Raw genomic sequence first — 20,055 nt, forward strand, 5'->3', positions numbered from 1 at the left:
ATGTGACATTACCATGTATAATACAACTTCCCACTTTGCCCTCACTTACAATGCAGTGTACTATTACGTGTTTTAAAACTATCTGGAAAGTTATTGTCACAGTGGATGAAATATGTGTATGTAAGAAAATTATGAACTTCAAGACAGAACTGAGGTCTGTCAAGTCAGTGACAACACATAATGTAGCTGCCCTGGTGTATCTCTTGTTAAAATGGGACTCAGAACCGGGTCTTATTTTCTGAGAGACTACATTTTTATTGATCTAAAATCAAGCACATTTTGTACAATTTCATCACAGATTTAGGAAAAATGAACCATTAACTGATAATTCCCCTCACCCTAAATACCGAACAATGTGTCATGCATGAAGGGAATAGGACACCTTTATTTTTCTATAGGATAATTGCTGAAGATCTAGGTTAATTTTCACCTCAAAGCAGCAGAAGAATTAAGCTACTAAGGCTGAAAATTGATGAACAATTATCCACATAGTTGTTGTTTTTTTACATTCTTTTCAAAGTCAGCCCTACATTTCTGTACATTGTCCCGTTTTTCTAAGGGCACTGTTCTCAAATCCTAAGGATCGGTTACCAGAGATCGAGGTCAATATATGACACAAAGCAAGTGGAAAATGAAGTTGCTGAAGCCATACGTTGACAAGTATTCAGAAACACATTGCAAAAGTGATTTTTAAGATCAACCAATGCATGAAACAGTTCTGATGCATGAATTATAAAGTTTTAAGACGGGTCCTCAATTCCTCTATTGCAAGTTGATATCATCAATAGATGGGAATCCTCTGAGCATTGGCAGTTATTTTACTACCAGGAATGATGCAGGTTTTTGTCCCTCAAGAACACTAAAATAAAGGTTTTCTTGTACGAAAAATTCACAGCAATGTGTTCACTAGTACGTGGTAATGTACCTTCAAGAAGCATTACGTGAAACAGTTAATGCCTTCATAAAAAAGGCTCAGTGGTGGGTCAATATTGCCGTTACAATCTTAAGCTTCATACAACAACTTCTCTCCGCACAGATTCTGCCATCACAATATGAAAATAAAGATAAACGTATGATAATCTAAAATACTATCAACTTGCTATTTTGCTTCCGTCATATTCATTAAATTTCTTGCTGTAATAGCAATCATACGGTCACTGTGTGGCTGTAATGGTTCAAACCAGACATGTGTCTTCTGATTTCATCTCGGGTCTGTTAGCCAGTTTTCTCTCAGATATAGTTTTCATTTTCTGTGAAAGATCGGGAAACAGATTCAATTTGAATGGGGCCAACTACAGCCAAGACAATTATTTATAACTTAATTTTTTGTCATATCCAACAGAGGCTGAAAAACTTGGCCAATCTGGGGTTTGATGATGACGCAAAGGGTAATAAAAGTCACCACCAGGATGATCATCGACGTGATTTTTTTTACGGAAACCAGGACAGTCTGAAAATGTGTTCTACCTCAACCTTTCCCATTGTGTTTAGTTGAATCCATGCCTTGCTATAGTGTCCTTCACCCATGGCATGAGTTTGGGTAGATGTGTGTAGTAACCGTAACGTCCTTCAGCTGCGCAGCCGTCTCCCCAGGAAACTATTCCCAGCTGTACCCAGCACCTGGTCTTGTCGTCCCTCTCCACTTCACACATGAAGGGACCCCCAGAGTCACCCTTACAGGCGTCCTGCTGGGCCTCAGGGTCTCCTAAACACAACAACGTGGAAACATTTGTACTCTAACATCTTAGTACAATCAGTAGCCTTCCCATGAAAAATTACACAAGAAACTGTTGACTTAAGGTCCTGCATACCAGTTTACAATTTCTTATACTTATATATGTAAAAGTTGTTATCGTAATCTCAGCAGATCTCCAGGGGCGTGACAGCCGGTGAACCCAGCCACACCCATCCCGCCCTGTAGTCTCCAATTTCCAATTGTGAACCTACATGCATGATTTCAATGTACGGTGATGGGATTCCAGGACACTGCGAGTAATTCATACCTGCACAGAACATATTGCTTGTGTAGTGGTTGGCTGATAAGCGGAGGTTTTGGGTACATTCTTCATCTTTCCGCAGCTTCACTTCCACCTGCTGTAGTTGAGAGGACACCTTCGTCCTGAAGCGGTTATTGTCCTGTTGTTTGGTGTGCCCCCATCCTGTCACGACTCCGTACTTACAGCGCTTGAACAACTCTGTCCCTGATGTGCGGCAGAGGAATGATGGTTATCATTATATTCTATATTGCAAGAATATACTATTGATATCCAGTGAATGTTCAAACATTCTGCAGTTACAGAAATCAAAGAATGTTAACGTTAGTAGTATAAGTCTAATAAGTATAAATAACAAGAAAGCAGAAAAGCCAGACTGCTCTATTTAAAGGCATCCGGAGCATTTTATGAGGCTTGAAACTTCGATTAAAAAACTCCAATTTCTAGACATTCCTACACATAGTAAGTTTCAATAATACTATACCATTACATATCGGTATTAAAAGAGCAAAGATTCGATGTCCTTGTGAAGTGAGAACTGATAGAAAATCCAAGCCCTAATAGACTGATCCTGACTGTCCATCACAATTAGCGATTCGACCAATGAGAGAGTGACTGCATGTCCGTCAAATATTTGCATTTTTATGTTTTAATTTTGCATTTCTACGTTTTGACGGAGTTGGGCGGGGCTATAGCTATGGTATCGGTCTATTCACACTAGGCGCGCGAAACTAAAAGATCACCATGTAGCTTATTTTTGTGCCACTTTTGATAAGAAATCTGCACGCAAATGTGGTAAACAGTGGCATTAAATGTCAATTTTTCATAAAGCTTACAGCAACTAGAATATTTCCAGTTTTCAAGCCTCATAAAATGCTCTGGGTGCCTTTAAGACCCAGTTATGAATTATGATGGTAAGTTGGAAATGTCGAAGTTGGAATGTAACTGCCATTTAGTAGTTAAAAGTATTGGGGGAAAAGACAACTGTGAAAACCCCAGAGCTGTGCTATTTACCTTCGGTCACACAGTTTTCTTCATTATTCTGACTGTTGAGGAGGCAGCCTGCCCCGGTACAGGCACATGAGCAGGGCAGACACACCGTGCGGACATACGGGTCCAGCGTAGCTCTACGGGACACCAGATGCACCAACGCGATGTCGTTGTCATAGATCCCAGTGTCCGGCTGCCTGTAGTCCTGGTGTACATACGTGGTGACCTCATTCTCTCCCCAGTACTGTACTTTGGGTTTGAATTCATCTGTGTCCAGATTCGTCACACCTGTAAGTTACAATGTTAGATTGTGAAGATAGTCACATCTAATCAAAATGGGCCCAAATCAGTTTAAATCTTTAAATCTGAACCAAACTTTTGTGTTTATTTCTATAATGCCATTTAGAAATCTCAGTTTATTGCTGTCCTTTGTTCCGTACCTAATTTGACGCTGATTTTCGTGTCGTCCAGTCGTAGCCCTGTTATCGGGTTGAAGAAGCAGTGTGCAGCGGTCAGCACCCAGTCAGCTGCTATCAGCGACCCGCCGCACAGAAATAACTCGCGCTGGCAATGGAAACAATCAAGTATGAGGTTGAGATGAAAATAATAATCAGCTTTCAGAAAAGGTCAAGAAATAGCCATGCCTTTAAGTATCAGACTTATCAACCTAGGATTGATGTGTATTTTCCTAGAACGATCGTAGAGTGGAACTGATTGCTACCAAGTACCGTGGAAGCATCCTCAATAGACAACGCATGCAGTTAGATATGCGAATGTTAGACGTGACAGGTCGTTCAGTGTAATATAACTAGCTGATGCCGCGCCGCGTGCTTGCGAAGCTGGTGTGTTACGCCGAATGGCCGTTAGTCCGGCTATATAGATACAGATACATGCATTTATACTAGAACAATCGAACATCTATTTCATGACATTTGTTAAGGATAGTAACGTTACATTGTAACTTTGAAGAAGAACTTCATTGCGCGACAATTGTAACTGGTACAATATATGGCAACTTACGATAACTAATCTATCTATGACTAACAGTAAAGATAATCTATAGAATAATGTACATGCTGACGCTCTAGAATACAGTATGTTGGTAACAGTATGTTGTGCCAGGAATGTATGATTTTGTCTCGTTAAATACAGATTTTAACTTGCATGTTGTACATGTATTTGGAACCATCTTTCTCAATCTGCAACCCCTTTGTGCCTAAATGTACATGTCTGCATGTCTAAACCTTCCTGTTTCGGAAAACACAATGATGTCTTTTTCTTGAGGAATTATTTCTGATGAGGATGTGGCTGCGATGGCCACCGGCATCTGATTAGATAATCGTTAAGTCTTGAAAACTTGTTATAACTTGTAAACATTATGAAGGAATTGAATGTGACTCACAGCACAGTTGTGCAGTTTTGCTGTTATGTACGGTAAATTATCACACAATGCGGAACACCCGTATGTAACGTTTTCTTGGCCCAGCTATGACACAAATATGAATACAGCAGTTGATCATGTGATCATAACATTGCCTACACTGTAGGAACATGACTTTGTAGAATATAATTTGGCTTTTATCTCACCTGGGACATTTTTGAGGGGTCAAGAAAATCCTAGGCAATCATTAACATGCCACTGGACAGTGTGACATTCCTGTACTTACACTTCCTCTCCTGAAGTAAAGCGCTGCTTGCCATGGCCAGGCACCTTCATTTGCATCCTGGCCACCAACGATTCGGGCCCTGGAATCTGGCTTAGTGTTGCCAGCTTGTCCGCACTTGGAATAGTCTGAAGAGTGAGCAGTTTTTCATAAATCTTAGAACAAAGTTGAATGAAGTGTTTTGCTAAAATGGCGTCATAATTGTAGTGAATGCATCATCACTTGATTATCAATGTCACCAAATTATGCTCACCAACAGAATGATTGGTCAAAGCATCTATCAGCCACTCAAGACGAAAGTAGTCCTTCAGGGTGAACATGTGCTCCCTCTTGGGGCTGGATGCAACAGAGGCTAGCTCCGTCTTGCTCACATCATTGCTGATACCGATGGTGTAGATTTCTAATCCCAGCTCCTCTCTGAGTTTCCTTGCTTCTTCGCTTGGATCTCCGCCGGTGTTTGACTTTCCTGAATTCATCATGTAATAGTTATTACTTTTTATCATAATCTCCACAAAGAAGGTTTCATTCTTTTTATAATGATCTACACACACAGACACCCCCCCACACACACACACAGAAACAAACAAATATACACAAGTGCCCACATACAGAGGGAGAGAGGGAGGGAGAGCATACACATACACAATACATACAAACACACATATACAAGCACATGCATAAAAAATACTAGCACTAGAGGATAAGTCATTAATGTTGTAACTGAAGTTCTAAAAACCAGTGTATGTTAGTCAGACTGGAGGACATAAGAAAATTGTCCTCGGTTTAAAAATCGACTGAATATACTGTGGTGTAATGATTAACAGTCCATTTTCTGCATCATCAGGACAGGAGGGCTTGATCCCAACCGATGCGCTTCTTTCTGAACCCATTGTGTCTGTACTCTCGGTATTAGGAGTTGACGGTCTTTAGGGGTTGTTACGTATTTATGACATCGTCATTTAAAGGGCATAAGACACAAAAAGACAACATTTTCTTATTATCTGAAATAGGAATAGCATCATTGAAGGAATATAAACGTTTAAAACAAATACACACCCTTCTGATGTTATCTAACATTGAACCATCAGAAACCATACTTCCATGGATCCGGCTAGTTATTCTTATCTGATCTTTTCACCAGGTGATTACATTAATCAGTGGCTTATACCTGCTCATGACGTCACAATGAACACGGCAGCCGGTTCGGAACCTTACACAACGGCTTGCGAAAAACATTATTTAATGAGCAAACAGTGCTTGATTATCGTGATAACATTTAATTAAATGACATAACAATATCTATTTCGTTTTCTTGTTAAAATAACGTTATTTCCGAGCCGTTGTGCAAAGTTCCAAATCGGCTGCCATGTTATCGTGACGTCATGAGCAGGTAAGTCACTGATTAATGTAATTACCTGGTGGGAAGAATCAAAAGCTGGAGGTATGATGTTTTCATGGTTCGATGTTCAATAACATCCAAAGTGTGAATATGTTGTGAAAATTTCTATGTTATTAAACAATAGTATTTTGTTTTATGTAATTTCAGGAAATGCTTAATGTTGATGTCATTGGTGTCTTCTACCCTTTAAGGATGGACGTTATGATTCATCATAGAAATTATAATGTAATGCTGTTAATCAATTAGTCAAAGGTTCTAGAGGGTGTGATGATAGTAGTATGCATGTGTGACATAAGTATATCATTTCTACCATCTGTGATGAGGAACAGTGCTTTCTTAGACTCATCCGGTCGGTCTAACTCTGCAACCGCCTCCGGAATGACACTTTCTCGCAAGAACTTGAGTGCCAGTCGTGTTGCTGTACCTCCCTCTGAAACGGATCAAAATGTTCATGGTGTCATAATCTACGAACGCCAGGTTAACTCATCTTTAGTTAGTAACTATTGGCAGAAAATCTGACACATGCACTGCTACAGCTGACATGCAACGTGTGGCACATTGAAACTACATTGTACAACTATCAGCAATGCAATATATTGTTGTCTCTTGGATGTCTTACTTGTATACTGAATCTGCTGCATGGCGTCCACAACTTGCTCGGTGGTTACCAGCGGGTCATGAGGACGGAAGTGCGGTGTGACGTCTGATGCAAAACTGAAGGCCCCGACCCGTGTACCGCCTGGCTCAGCAGACACTCCCACCTGAAGGAAATGTAAGGAATCAAAAAGGTCTGCTTTGATAGCGATAATCCATCAGAAGACGTAACGACTTGAGTGAAACTGTTTGTGGTTTAGAATTGGTCGGTCAAATATCTTAAAGTTTGTAGCTGTGTCTGTTTTCTCATCTTTCTTGTTTAAAGGTTGAAAAAAATGTTATTACCTTCTTGACTAGTGCCGTGGCAAAGTTCAACCCAATCTTGAAGTTGTCAGACCCGACACTGCCAGACGCGTCAAACAGGAAGTACAGGTCCAGTCCGCCAGCAAAACCGAGGTCAAGCACCCTGCCACGGGTCGCGTTGGACGTCCTGAACCGGTCCAAAATGTGCTTGGACTTGTTGTTGGAGGACGTAGTAAGCTGTAATCCGTCCCACACTTGACTGAGCCTTGGTAAGATGTCTCCAACGGAATCAAAGGAATTCGGATCTGCATTTCAGGGGGGATGATGAAACGAAAACGTGCTGTGAAGTTACTTCCATAAAGCATACAATGATAACAAATGCAATAGACCGATCCCATATCCCCGTCCACCTCCGTCAATACGTAGAAAAGCAAATATTAGAAGGACATGCAGTCGGGCTATTATTAGTCAAACTGCGAATTTCCATGCCCTAATTGGTTGAACTGCTATTATATAAACTGTGATGGACAGAATTGGTCTATAGGCAAAGGGTGATTCAGATGAGATTTGTAGTTCTGCTGTTGCTGAGGAAAGAACAAGGCATCCTTCGGACCTGATTGTGACTCAAAACAAAGGTTTGAAGGTCACAAACCTCCGTAAATTATGTTTTTTAAGTTTCTTGTTTTGTCATATTAGTTAGTTATGCAAACTAGGCCCTAATTTTATGACAGCTCTACCCTTAAAAAGTTAAAGGATAGGACTTTCACACTTACAACATATGTACTAAACAAAGTAAGAGATATAACAAAACAAGCGTTATGCCAAAGTTTGGTATAACGCTATTTCAACATGTCCTCATTAGCTATGCAAATTATGGCCTCATCTACATGATGCATGCATACCTTTCACTAACTTGTATCGGTCACAAGCATGAAATTGCCATCATTTACGTCTAGAATATACTAAATTTGCATCTAACTGGGTACATCCAAATGTAAATCCATTGGCGCTTTCTTGAGAAATATTCTCTTCCAAACTTTTTGACAAACAACACCAATGAGTGCATTTCCAAAACGGGTTGCTCGTCACCATCCTCATCCGAACAGGTTGCTAGGGGGCCTAAGTACATTTTGTATGCACCACCTTTGCTCGCCAAAGTAAGCGGAACACAGGCAGAGTAATACGTCCGTTATGGAGGTGATTACGCCTGTTTACCAAGATGCACGAGCGCTGTTAGCTAGTAAGGAGACATGATGTCACCAATGAGCCTGGAGAGTGTATATCCTACCCTCATCTGGCCTTACCTTCACATGTTGGCTGTTCTCCAGACCAAAAGCCAGAGCGCAGACACTCCCTTTCTTCTGATCCAACCAGATCATATCCAGGTTTACATCTGAACTTGACCACATCCCCCTTGTTATAGCTGGTTCCTTCCTTCACTCCATTTATAGGGACTCCAGGGTTGATGCAGTAGGATTCTGTCATGAGTAAGCACATGTCGCATTAGTTCAGTGCCTTATGTTCAGTCTCCGTAACTTCCTTGCCGGCTAAAGACATAAGAAGAGCGATAGTGTTGCGGCATGACCCGTCAACCTCATCTACACTCACAAATTCATGTCACCAAAGTCAATGGCAAAGTCAAATGAGAAGAAGCGAAAAAATAAAAATGAAGAATCTATTAAATTAATGTATTATCCTGTATACCATACTCTGTGTGTTAAGTTTTGTTCATCCTTCCTGACCACGTAGATTTCATAAAATAATGAAGGCAACTTTTTTTGGGCCAAACTTTATTCGTACGCTCGGATAAGTGTTGGGGTTCCAGATATGAGAATACTTGGTAATGGTGGATAGTATGACTGAGTAAGATGGTGATCAAATATTTCTGGCCATATACCCACTTTCTACGCTGGCCACAACCATTACAATCTCCCGAGCACTGCCATCGTCTCCCGAGATGGAAGGGTGCCTAAGCCCCACATATTATAGTAATTTTCAGTCATTGAAATCCTCTGACTTGTGATACAGACAGACTCACTGGCATCATCACAGGTGGTGAGCGTCCCGTTCCAGCGGCCTCCCGCGGCGCACCAGCGCTCAGCAGACCCGTGCAGGGTGTACCCCGTCTGACATCTGAACTGCACCTTGTCACCATACCGGTAGGAACCGCCAACTTTCCTGCCATTCTCAGGGCTGCCAGGATCACTACAAATAACCTCTGAAATGATGAAAATTTTATCAAATTCAGCAGAGCTTGGTGACGTCATTTTTCTATCCATGTTGTATTCTTGAGAAAGAAATTCCAAACCCCAAATTGCTGACTGCAACTCCAGTGTTTATCCTATCTTGCAGATAGAAAAAACAACTGTAAACCCAGGCTCATGACGATTTGTATACAAATACCCAGAGTGCATTGCCCAGTAGAGTCGAGTTCAACAATCCTGAGACTGTACCGTGGGGAAGTTTGGTCAGGTGAGCAGGATGGCAAATCTAATGAAGTTAAGGAAAGTTCTGGTAGACATTTCAGGTTTCTACCAAAGTAGAACCCCTTTCCATGGTACACGTATCTACAATTGTATGTTGGGAATGGACTGGTTCAACATATGACAACTGTGTTTCCCATACCTTCACAAGTGGGTTGAACCCCAGACCACCCGCTGTTGTGCTGACATGTTCGCTGACGTGGACCAGACAGTTCAAACCCGTAGGCACAACTGTACTTGACAGTTGAACCAACTCTGAACAGGATCCTCTCTACTGATGTGATGTTGGTGTCAGGTGTGCTGAAGTTCTCAAACAGCGGCTCTTCTGTTGTGGTCACACTCACTACAGCCAGTGGGACACTGCTGTTCCCAGTGTCCGTCTGATTGGCTGTGACGTTGTGCAGACTGGCGGGGTTGTTCTGGGTCTGAAGGGTGTGGACTTCTCCGTTGAGAGGGGCTTCTGGTCCCTCACACAGCACCTCTGAGGAGGAACATGACAAGTTTGACTTAACAGGTGGAACATTCCAATTCATAATATAAGTAGATAAAGTAGCTATTATTAATGTACTAGATTTCGGAAGCATAGCTTTAACAATCCTGAGTCCCATAAACTTTCAATTTAAGCCCTTGGAAACCACGTGTGGGTGGGATTGACTTCATTACTCGGCTGCCGTAGATTACCGGATATTTCACCTCATCGTATCGTGTCATATATGAGAGAGAGTGAGTGACTCATATATGAGTTGCCAACTGATATGCACTGAAAAGTCTGTAATAATACCCACCCTGGCAGGACGGGCGGACATCTGACCAGCTGCCGTTCTGCAGGCACGTGATGTTGGCAGATCCTGTCAGTCCATAGCCATCATGACAGCTGTATGTGACGTCATCATCCACATGAAAAACTGGCAACGCCGGACTTGTTCTGTTCCCATTGTCAACCCATCCTGGGTCGTCACAGAATATATTTGCTGTTGGGACAGAAAATATCAAGCAATTGACGTTAAAGGATGTGAAATCCCGCACTGTCACAACAAAAAAGACCCGTGTAATCATCCGACCCAAGGTGTATATTTTGAAACTGTAACGTTACACTATAATTCAGTGTAAATGACATGTTAGCAATGGTTAAAGATGCATCACCAGTACGTGTGCACTCTCGCTGGTTCCTGGATAAGTAACTTAAAATGATAGTTGCCGGTGAACTCGAACCGTCATTACATGTAACGGTACATTTTCATCACTAATTACTTATCTAACTTTTAACTTGATATACCCAAGTAAGATATTTTGAAAACGGATAACTCTGACCTCTGCAAACTGAAACTGCCCCGCTCCACGTCTGGTCGTCCTGACACTGCCGAACTGCGGACCCCTCCAGGACATAGCCCACTTGGCAATAAAAGTCAACTGAGGCGCCAACTTGAAAATCTTGGCCGATTCTGCCGCCGTGGGCAGGAACACCAGGGTCAGGACAATGGACCACGCCTGCAAAAAAGTGGACATAATATAGTCTGCAGAGGTGATACAGTAAGCTTTATGCCTCCAATAAACGTTCTGTAGTCTGTTTGATTGTGTCCATTTGTACCTTCGCTAAGAAGGTTATGTTTCCGGTGCCGTTTGTGTGTGTGTCTGTCAGTTGAACTCGAGAAGCCGTGGATAGGTAGGTAGGGGGTAGGGGTTGGGGAAACGAAGTTCAAGTTCGATAATGGATCCTCTAGTTAAAGGTATTGTTGTTGCAGATATAAAACCTGATGACGCAAGATATAGCTAGAGAGATGAATAACTCACGTTCACACTTCGGTGTTTCCCCGTCCCACTGGTAGATATCAAGACACTCCAGTTCACTGGTTCCCACCAGATTGAAGCCCGGTTCACAGGAATACCTGATCCTGGAGCCCACAGGGAATTTTCGGCTCCTGCGCCCGTGTACCTTCCCGACAAATCCGCGGTGTGGCGCTTCTGGTTTGGGGCATCCTCGTGCTGTAAGAACAGACATCGTGACTGTTAATTGTCTTGGACTCTTCATGTTGTGATATTCGAGTTTAGAGATTGGATGATTATTTTTGGAGTAGTAGTCCGCTGTGTGGCTTAAGCACATTGACTCACATTTGGAGTTTCTCTGACTATTCTAGCCCGCTGACCTACACTAGATTGTGCTGATTTCCTGCGGATTTAAAGTGTCACTTTATACGGAAACGCCACATCCAGACCTTGAGTTTGGCTGCCACATGGCGATGCGTTCTAACGTGCACTCATATTAGATCTCCCGAAAAATGATCCTCAGAAAAGCGTGTATCACAGCCGCTATTTGATTGCGTGTGTTTTCACCAGTTTTGGGCGGGTAGGGTCAGGGTACCATTCATGTACAGGCGCAGGTATCGTCCTCCACACATGCCGAGGTGTATCATGCAGTTCTCAGGCCGAGCAGTGTTAATAAGACATAAATATGATCTGTATGCGATGCATTTAGATATGTCTGTATTCAGCAACACAACAGAATAAAATATAAGTCGTCAAATCAGTTCCCTACAAATGTTACCCTACATAATGCAACACCAGTATGAACAGACCATTGATGGAAGAACGAAATCAAAATATTTCTTGCCATGAGATAAACATGTTACTCTGCCTACGCGTTATTGGAAAGTGTATTTCAGACGTAACTGTACCCCTACCTCAATTGTAATGTAACGTTACATGTAGCTGTATAGCGCTTGTATGATATTCTTGGAGCATGACAAGCAGACAGAAGTACATGGTAGCGTGCATGTTTAATGGTGAACACGTTGCAAAGCTCACCGACACACTGAGGCTGATCTCCTGTCCAGGTCCCATCTGCCTGACATGTGCGGAACTCGGGCCCCCTCAGGCGGTGCCCGGGGCGGCACGTGTAGAATATGCTGTACAGCTCCGGGAGCGACTCCAGAGCCGGGCCGTCTGCTGTCAGGTGGTGTATGGTTCCGTGACGGATCTTCCCTGGCTGGGGACATTCTGGTGAATATAGATACATTATCATACCTGTGAGATTAACTCAAACAACATGTACTCTCCTAACTAACTATAAGTGTGTACGCTTTGTTGATGCCAAGTTCCTTTTTTGGCTCAACACAGTTGTTTGTTTCTTTCTTTCTTCCTGCCAACAAAGGTGGCGCTTAGAAAAAGACATATGACAGAAATGTCTAGCGCCCATAATTATTGATGACTTGAAGACTCATTCCCAAACATGTAGTTCTAAGAAGGATATTTCAACCACCTGACTCATGGTTGATATTAAAGTCCATGTTTTCATCCTACCAAATCCAGACAATTATCCTGTCCTGTTAGCATGCTGTCAAGTCTGATTAACGTCACTTTACAACAGTACGAAGCCCATCTTGAACTCTTTCACTGATCAGTACAATACTTGGGCTGCCGTCACAAAACAAATATTCCACATTCCGTACCTGAGGAAACATGGGGTATGTTGAGTCCAGCAAGTGTCAGGATACAGACTGCCCTCAGCAAAGTTCTTCGGTCGTTCATTTTTCCTGAAAATAAAGTAGTTGAGAAATTGGGCAAAATTCCATGTGATGATGTTGAAAATAATGTTTGTGGTGTTTTCAATATCCATACATGTACTCGATCGACGCCCTACCCACATTCTGTAACCTGGTCACCTGGGGAAAACGTAACAGTGACCGATGTAAACTGTGTGGTAATCGGGAAACACTTCACCACGTCCTGAACCACTGCAGTGTCTCTCTCCAGCAAGGGCGATACACCTTCCGACACAATGCCATAATAAAGCACATAACGGACAGCATCCTGGAAGCTATTGATCTCCCACAGACCAACGCTACAGTCTACGCAGACATCCAAGGACACACTACCAATGGAGGAACTGTGCCGGCTCACATACTTCCTACAGCTCAGAAACCGGACTTAGTCACCTACCTCCCGGAACAAAGGACAATCCACATACATGAACTAACTGTAGCCTTTGAACAAAACATGAATGCAAGCCATGAACGAAAGGTAAACAATTATTCAGCCCTAGCGGCAGACTTGAGAGCTGCAGGCACCACAGCCACACTTACCTGCTTCGAGGTAGGATCAAGGGGACTCATCACACTCGACAAAAGCAGACTTCGTACAATGTTTAAAGTAGTGAAGGCAAAAGTACCCAAGAACTTTTTTAGAGACATTAGCCGCAAAGCAATTCTATCGTCATATGCCATATGGACTGCGCGCCATGAGCCGCACTGGGAAGCAGACACTTAATTGTAGAAACAGCCAGTAGACCTACTCTAAGTGCAATTTTAATTTGGGACCTTTGTATATGAGTAAATATGTATTCGGATTTTAACTGTAAATTAATTTGTGTCCGTCCTTGAACATTTGGTCATCACACGACCATCATGACCTGGGCTTTGTAATATATCGATCTAGTGATTTAGCAAACCAAAATATAACTTACAGTGGTCGATCCAACCTTCAATTTCGTACGAGATTTCCGATCTAGAATATGTGGCACCGAATATGTTTTACTAAATTTCTGTAAGATACTTCTTCGTGTCCCCAGAAGTTCTGTTAACGCTGCTGTGAGAGGCGAATTGGGTATGTATCCATTATACATAGATACTCAGACTCAAATGGTCAAATGCTGGATAAGATTGATGAGCATGCCGTAAAAAGGCGTATGACGAAGCCGTTAGACAAGAACAAGACTGGGTTGTTCATATACGTGATACACTTTGCAGACATGGACTCCAAACATTTGGTTGAACCCTACCGCCGATGCCAAATATTTCGGAGAAATGCATGTTCAAGGAGCGCCTTAAAGGCGAGTTTCTGTCAAGCTGGCGGCAAACAATATGAAGCTTTAAGAAACTTGAAACATAAAAACCGACTTTCATATGGAGAACTGCCTCCTGTCAGTCCAAAACAAATCCTTCATAGTTAATACAACAAAACTCCGAATCTGAGCACAGAGCTGCAGTCTTCAAATTGAAAAAGGTAGACACAGAAATGTCCCAGCCAGTCAGAGACTTTGTCCTACATGTAAGGAAAATGTCAAAGACGAATATCACTTCTTAATGGAATGTCCAACATATAATGTTGAAAAATGAAAGTTAATGCAGACAATTAAGTGCAAAACAACTTGTGCTATTTCGGTAGAGAAGATGGTCAACTGACAGAATTCATGCAAATTTGACGAAAAGGTTAACATCAGTCGGCGAAGGTATGGGGTCGTGGAACTCGTTAAATTCGGCCATGAAAGAGAAGGATATCTGAACGTAACTCAATATGGTGGTAGGGAGTTCAGTTTACTCGTCTTTATTTGATACCGATATGGTTGTTGTTATCATCTGTTCTGAACTTCTGATTATTTGTAATTAACACCCTCCAGTTAAATTTCATTAGTTCTTATTCAAGTCTGGCGTGACTCCCATATCTGAACAACCATACACCCAGACGGGCTAGTATCACAACCTGAAAGTACAAGGATGTAAGAAAGCAGTCATTGAATATCCCCATGGGACTAATCCTTGTACGCATAGCTATGCATAATTTTGCATATTCATGCATGCCTAATCAGTCGATGGGTGTACGTAACAGATATGCTTTGGTCACATTTTCAATCCGTGGCCCGGCCGGGCAGTGTTTGGGAACAAAAAGTATTATATGAAAGACAGCAAAAAGCACAAAATGTACCAAAAGCTATTCAAGAGCATAGCTTGTGCATATCTATTGATATACATTTTAATTTTTCGTTTCCGCAAACAGCCCGGCCGGGTCCCGGCTGGGAAATGTGACCCAAGCAATAACAGGAGAGAAGAAGTAGAAGAAAAACATTCCCACGAACTATAGACCTGAAAAATTGCACTAAACCTTTCATTCAAGGTAACATTACACCTGGCACCAACCGACTCCCATCCATCCTTTCTGTTCCGTCCCCGATCGAAGTCTACGCCAACATTTTGCCATCTCACTGGTGATTTTCGAAGTGACATCCTGGTACCGTGCTGAGACCCCAGCACATAAACTGGATGACATCGGCGCGCGCAGACTTTCGCCTTGTTTAAACACACACACACACACACGCGCGCGCACACACGCACACGCACGCACGCACGCACGCACACACGCACGCACGCACGCACACACACACACACACACACACACACACACACAACATGACAAGAAAATACTAAAATTGGGAAACGTGGCGTGTGGTAGCCTTGATAGTTTTGTTAAAATGACACTAGTGAGATGGCATGAAATTCGTTAAAGTGAAACCAAGGAGGTAACCATCCAGTACAGCAGCGACACCACTAGACTGACGGCCTTGAGTGTAGTTGCCAACTTGGCAAGGTTTTTTCAGGAGTCTGTAGAGGGAGTCATCCATAAAATTTACTTGCTGTGGCCTAATGTTCTTTTGGCGATTTTACCTTTGTTGGTTCGAATAGACCGTATAATGAGGTCACGCAGGTCAAGAAAGAAGGAAGGCAGAGAAAGATTTCCACGACCCCATACCTTCGTCAAGTAATATTACCTATTCAACTTTAGAAACCAACTAAATTTGCATGTATGACTTGCCCACTTCTGCATATCTCGAATATGTCGCCAATATGAAGTCATCATCATTCACCAATGAGTTAGTTTAGCCTTTGCTCAGCAATTATGCAGATATAGTTAGGTCCTGATTTGCATAATTGACATCGACTTATATCAATCATCACTTAAGCTACCTACATACCAAATGTCATGACGATCCGTCAACCCCATCTTCAGTTATCCTGTTTCAACTGTTTTATCAAAAACGCCCCTGTAGTTCTGGAATATTGTGCTAGGGAGTCTATCTAAAACCTTCACCACTTTTTCCTAACATCACAAGCTATCTGCCACAAAAAATTAAAAGCGCAACTGATCCAAACCCCAAGATATCAAAACCGAATGTTCCACTGCAGTACCATAAAAGCCACCAGGGGGGCCAAAAATCTCATATTTTGTCACAACCTACAAACACACTAAATACAACACTAATCCATCCAGCTGTTCTTGAGTTATTTTGGTAACTCCGACATGAATGATAACACATTGTAGCTGAGGGACCGTGCCGGTCAAGGGTTAAGACGGTGTCTAGCTGTTGTTGACGGTTAACTGACTATTGAATGATAATAAAAAATCAGCAGCCAAAGCCGACTGCCCAGATTCTCGCGTATGCACATTACGTTTTTGGTTCTAACATTTAGGTTCATAGTAACTGACCACAGGAGGAAACTTCTCAGAAAGTAGGCCACTGACACACGACCGAGAAGAAGCGGGAGACGGCTGATATACACGGGTCTCCCTGTGCAGCGCCCCCACGGACACGACCCCGGGAAACTCGGGCGGTAGTACAAAGTACAAGGTACAGCCGATTCTGTGCTGGGCAGGTGTCCTGCATCACAACAGTTCGCTTCAGTCTCCAAGGCAGACAAGAAAGCCAGACGTTATCTACTCGGATTATTGAAAACATACTGCCAGGTATGGAAAAATTTAATTCAAGCAAGCGAAAAATTATGGGAGCCTATGACCACTACCAAAAGTATACCGCCTCCCCAACGTGTACTTTGATTGATCCCTTTAAATGTGTTTACCCCGAACTAAAATCACTTTGCTCTATAATGTTTACCTTCGATATTGCCACCCCGACACCTTAATGTGTGTCTTGACCAAATTCTCATGTATGAAGTAAAACATGAACAAAACAAATCAGAAAACGTTACCTTGTCTCAGCGCTGTTTTCTACAGAAAGACTGGTCGATCTTCGTGCCGCTGAGGAAATGTGCGGCGACTCACGTCGACTTGTGTGGACAGCCAGCGGAAATGGCAGTTGTGGCGCTGTGCCCACCAGTCTTGTCGGAAAGCGGGCGGAAGTCGTGAGCTGCCAGCTCAGCGCTTTTATGTTCTTCCTCTGAGTCTCCAAGTAAAAGTTTTACTAAAACGTCTTTCAACGTTGATAGCCAAGCGTGCGTTCTCTGTACCGTTTCCTTGTTATTTCCGCCAGGGACGTAATGCAGTAACTCCAAAAGGGGTGTGAATGGATGTTTATGATATTTGTTGGCAGAAGAAAGGACGAGGGTTTACATGGGGGAGACCTGGCAACGCTAAATTTAGGAAGGATTTGGTGTGTGTGTGTACAAGATATCAATTATGCAAACGAAGACCTCATTGCATAACCAACTAGAGTTCCACGACCTCATACCTTCGCCAAATGATTTTAACCTTTATGACTGATTGTCTTAAAATATAACATGTCCAAAGTATGAGCTTAACAAATTTATCATAAATTATGCAAAGGAGGCCCTTATTAGCATAATTTGATTCAACGATGTTCACATTCACATAACGTCCCGATGCCACAAAAAAGGATTAAATGTATGAAATTGCCGTCTTTTGCCAGTGTGGAATAATAGAAGTTACTCATTATGTATGCAAATAAGGCCCACATTTGCATATTTTGTATCTATCAACAGTCCTCTCTTCCTCAGTTACAATTTGAATTGTCATATCATGGAACAAAGCGGATTTTTAAAGTTGCCTCATTAATTATGCAAATTAGAATCTGATTTGCAAAATTATCGTCCAATCATACTAAGCATCACACAAGCTATCCACATACCAAAAATTATGACCATCCATCAAGGCCATCATGTAATAGTATTTTCTCATTAATTATGCAAATGTGGTCTTCATTTGCATAGTTCATATCAATTAATATTTCTCTCTTCGTCAGTTACATATGTCACATGTTTCAGAGTCCTATCATGGAATTTGGCGGATGTATAAACTTTCCTCATTAATTATGCAAATTAGATACTGATTTGCATAAGAAGTGTCTAATCATGTACATCATCACTCAATCTATCTACCTACCAAAAATCATTACCATCCATCAAGCCCTCCTTGAGTTATTCCCTTTCAAAGTCAGACGCAAAACCTGCTCCTGCAGTTCCAAAAAAGCCGCTAGGGGGCCCAAACCCACACCACTTACTCTCTGTCCAAAGATCTATCTACCACTCAAAAATAAGTTCCATAGCATGTCCAGAACACGAGATATCAAAACAGGAAGTTCCGCTGCAGTACCGTAAGAAGCCGCTAGGGGGTCCAAAATCTAATCGTTTTTAGGTCTCATCAAAACCTACCAACATACCAAGACAATCCATCAAGGCATTCTCGAGTTATCCTGTGCCACTACAAACAAACAAACAAACAAACAAACAAACAAACGCTACCCTAATGACGGGAACTTGATACTTGAGGCATTTGGAAGTGAACACAAGGTGAACATCATCTAACAGGAATTATGCAAATCAGGATTGATGATATGAGAAAATAGAATAACATTCAACATGCACAAGACTCTACTTGCCGCGCAGTAATCAATGACAAACCATTATGATTGTCAGTCGTATACAGGTGGTTGGATATCATTTGGCAAAGATATGCCACGTTGTATACAATAATTATTGTACGATTGCTCTGATTGCAATTAAGCCCTCGGGTGTAAATTTACGATAAAGTTATCATTATTTTTACCACCATGAATACGGAGGTACTGTGTATTGAAATCAGTTGGCGTGTTTGTTTGTTTGTTTGTTTGTAGTGGTGTGTGTCCACAGTTTCGCACTTGGCATTTAAAGCTACTAGTAGTTATTTTTTTCGGAGGCTTGAAAAGTAATGAATAGATTTTCATGACATTTGGATTGTAGTTGACTTGTTAAAGACAGATATGATTTGATGCAATTCAAATCAATTAACTCAGATGAATTACAGCTGTAGAACTTGCGCCAGAAAACTGGAAAAATAGTTCCTCAAGCATCTGGATATGATTTTGATGCAGTTGTTTGTCAATGAGTAACTGTTTTTGGTGCATGTTATTACCTGGAGCTCTGACCTTCATTGACGAATTACAACTTGATTTTCATAATTGCTTAGGAAATTTCATGATGCCATCGTGTGATACTGGTGCAATACAAAGGACGTTCATGTTTCTGACGTTTGTGATTTTCGTTGAAGCCTCTGGGTTCAAGATCGAGACGAGTTTGGGCCCGTTGCAGCGTTTTTCATGTTGATTTGATTATATGGATGACATCATCCGGGGACCCCAAAACTGATGCGAGCGTGCGAATAAAAAAAAGATTGGCGAAAAGACAAGTTGAGTATGGTGTACCGAATAATAGCTTCTTCATTTCTGTTCTTTGACTTTGGAAATTGAATTTAGTATAAGTATCCGTTTTCCGAAATATTTGTTGCGATTTTGCAGCTGCTTTGTTCGATTTGTGTAATTCTGCTTATGTTTCAAAGTCCTTCTGGATCTTCTAGTGACGTTTTCTGTCTTGTTTAGCGGTACGCACCGTACATGTTTGTTACTACAGTAACTGCGAAACTACCGTACGTTTTTGTTTGTTTGTGAGATTTTGTGTTCGACTGCCTCATATGTTAACGTTACATGCTTCTCACCAGACTTATCAGTTGAAATTGCCCTACATCTGAGTTTTACAGAGATTGTATGGGATTACTACACAATATAAAAAATAATAAATAAAACAAATGATATAATAAATAAACAAACAAACAAACAAACAAACAAATATGAG

At 41.8% G+C, this 20,055-nt stretch overlaps 1 protein-coding gene across 1 annotated transcript; it reads right to left on the bottom strand.

Moving 5' to 3' along the window:
* Positions 1-231: 231 nt before the first annotated feature.
* On the bottom strand, positions 232-17,436 carry LOC136442150 (complement factor B-like). The gene is made up of 18 exons (XM_066438822.1): positions 17,182-17,436; positions 12,874-12,957; positions 12,230-12,421; positions 11,219-11,410; positions 10,739-10,915; positions 10,213-10,398; positions 9,570-9,908; positions 8,983-9,162; positions 8,249-8,422; positions 6,987-7,249; positions 6,667-6,808; positions 6,358-6,477; positions 4,902-5,114; positions 4,652-4,776; positions 3,425-3,548; positions 3,009-3,272; positions 2,004-2,201; positions 232-1,705 (listed from the first exon to the last, which is right to left on the bottom strand). Exons 2-18 carry the CDS (start codon positions 12,950-12,952, stop codon positions 1,488-1,490), a joined length of 3,186 nt encoding a protein of 1,061 aa, XP_066294919.1. The 5' UTR covers positions 12,953-12,957; positions 17,182-17,436; the 3' UTR covers positions 232-1,487.
* Between the last annotated feature and the right edge of the window lie 2,619 nt (positions 17,437-20,055).

Source organism: Branchiostoma lanceolatum, chromosome 9, assembly GCF_035083965.1.
Source record: "Branchiostoma lanceolatum isolate klBraLanc5 chromosome 9, klBraLanc5.hap2, whole genome shotgun sequence".
NCBI classification, from domain to species: Eukaryota; Metazoa; Chordata; class Leptocardii; order Amphioxiformes; family Branchiostomatidae; genus Branchiostoma; species Branchiostoma lanceolatum.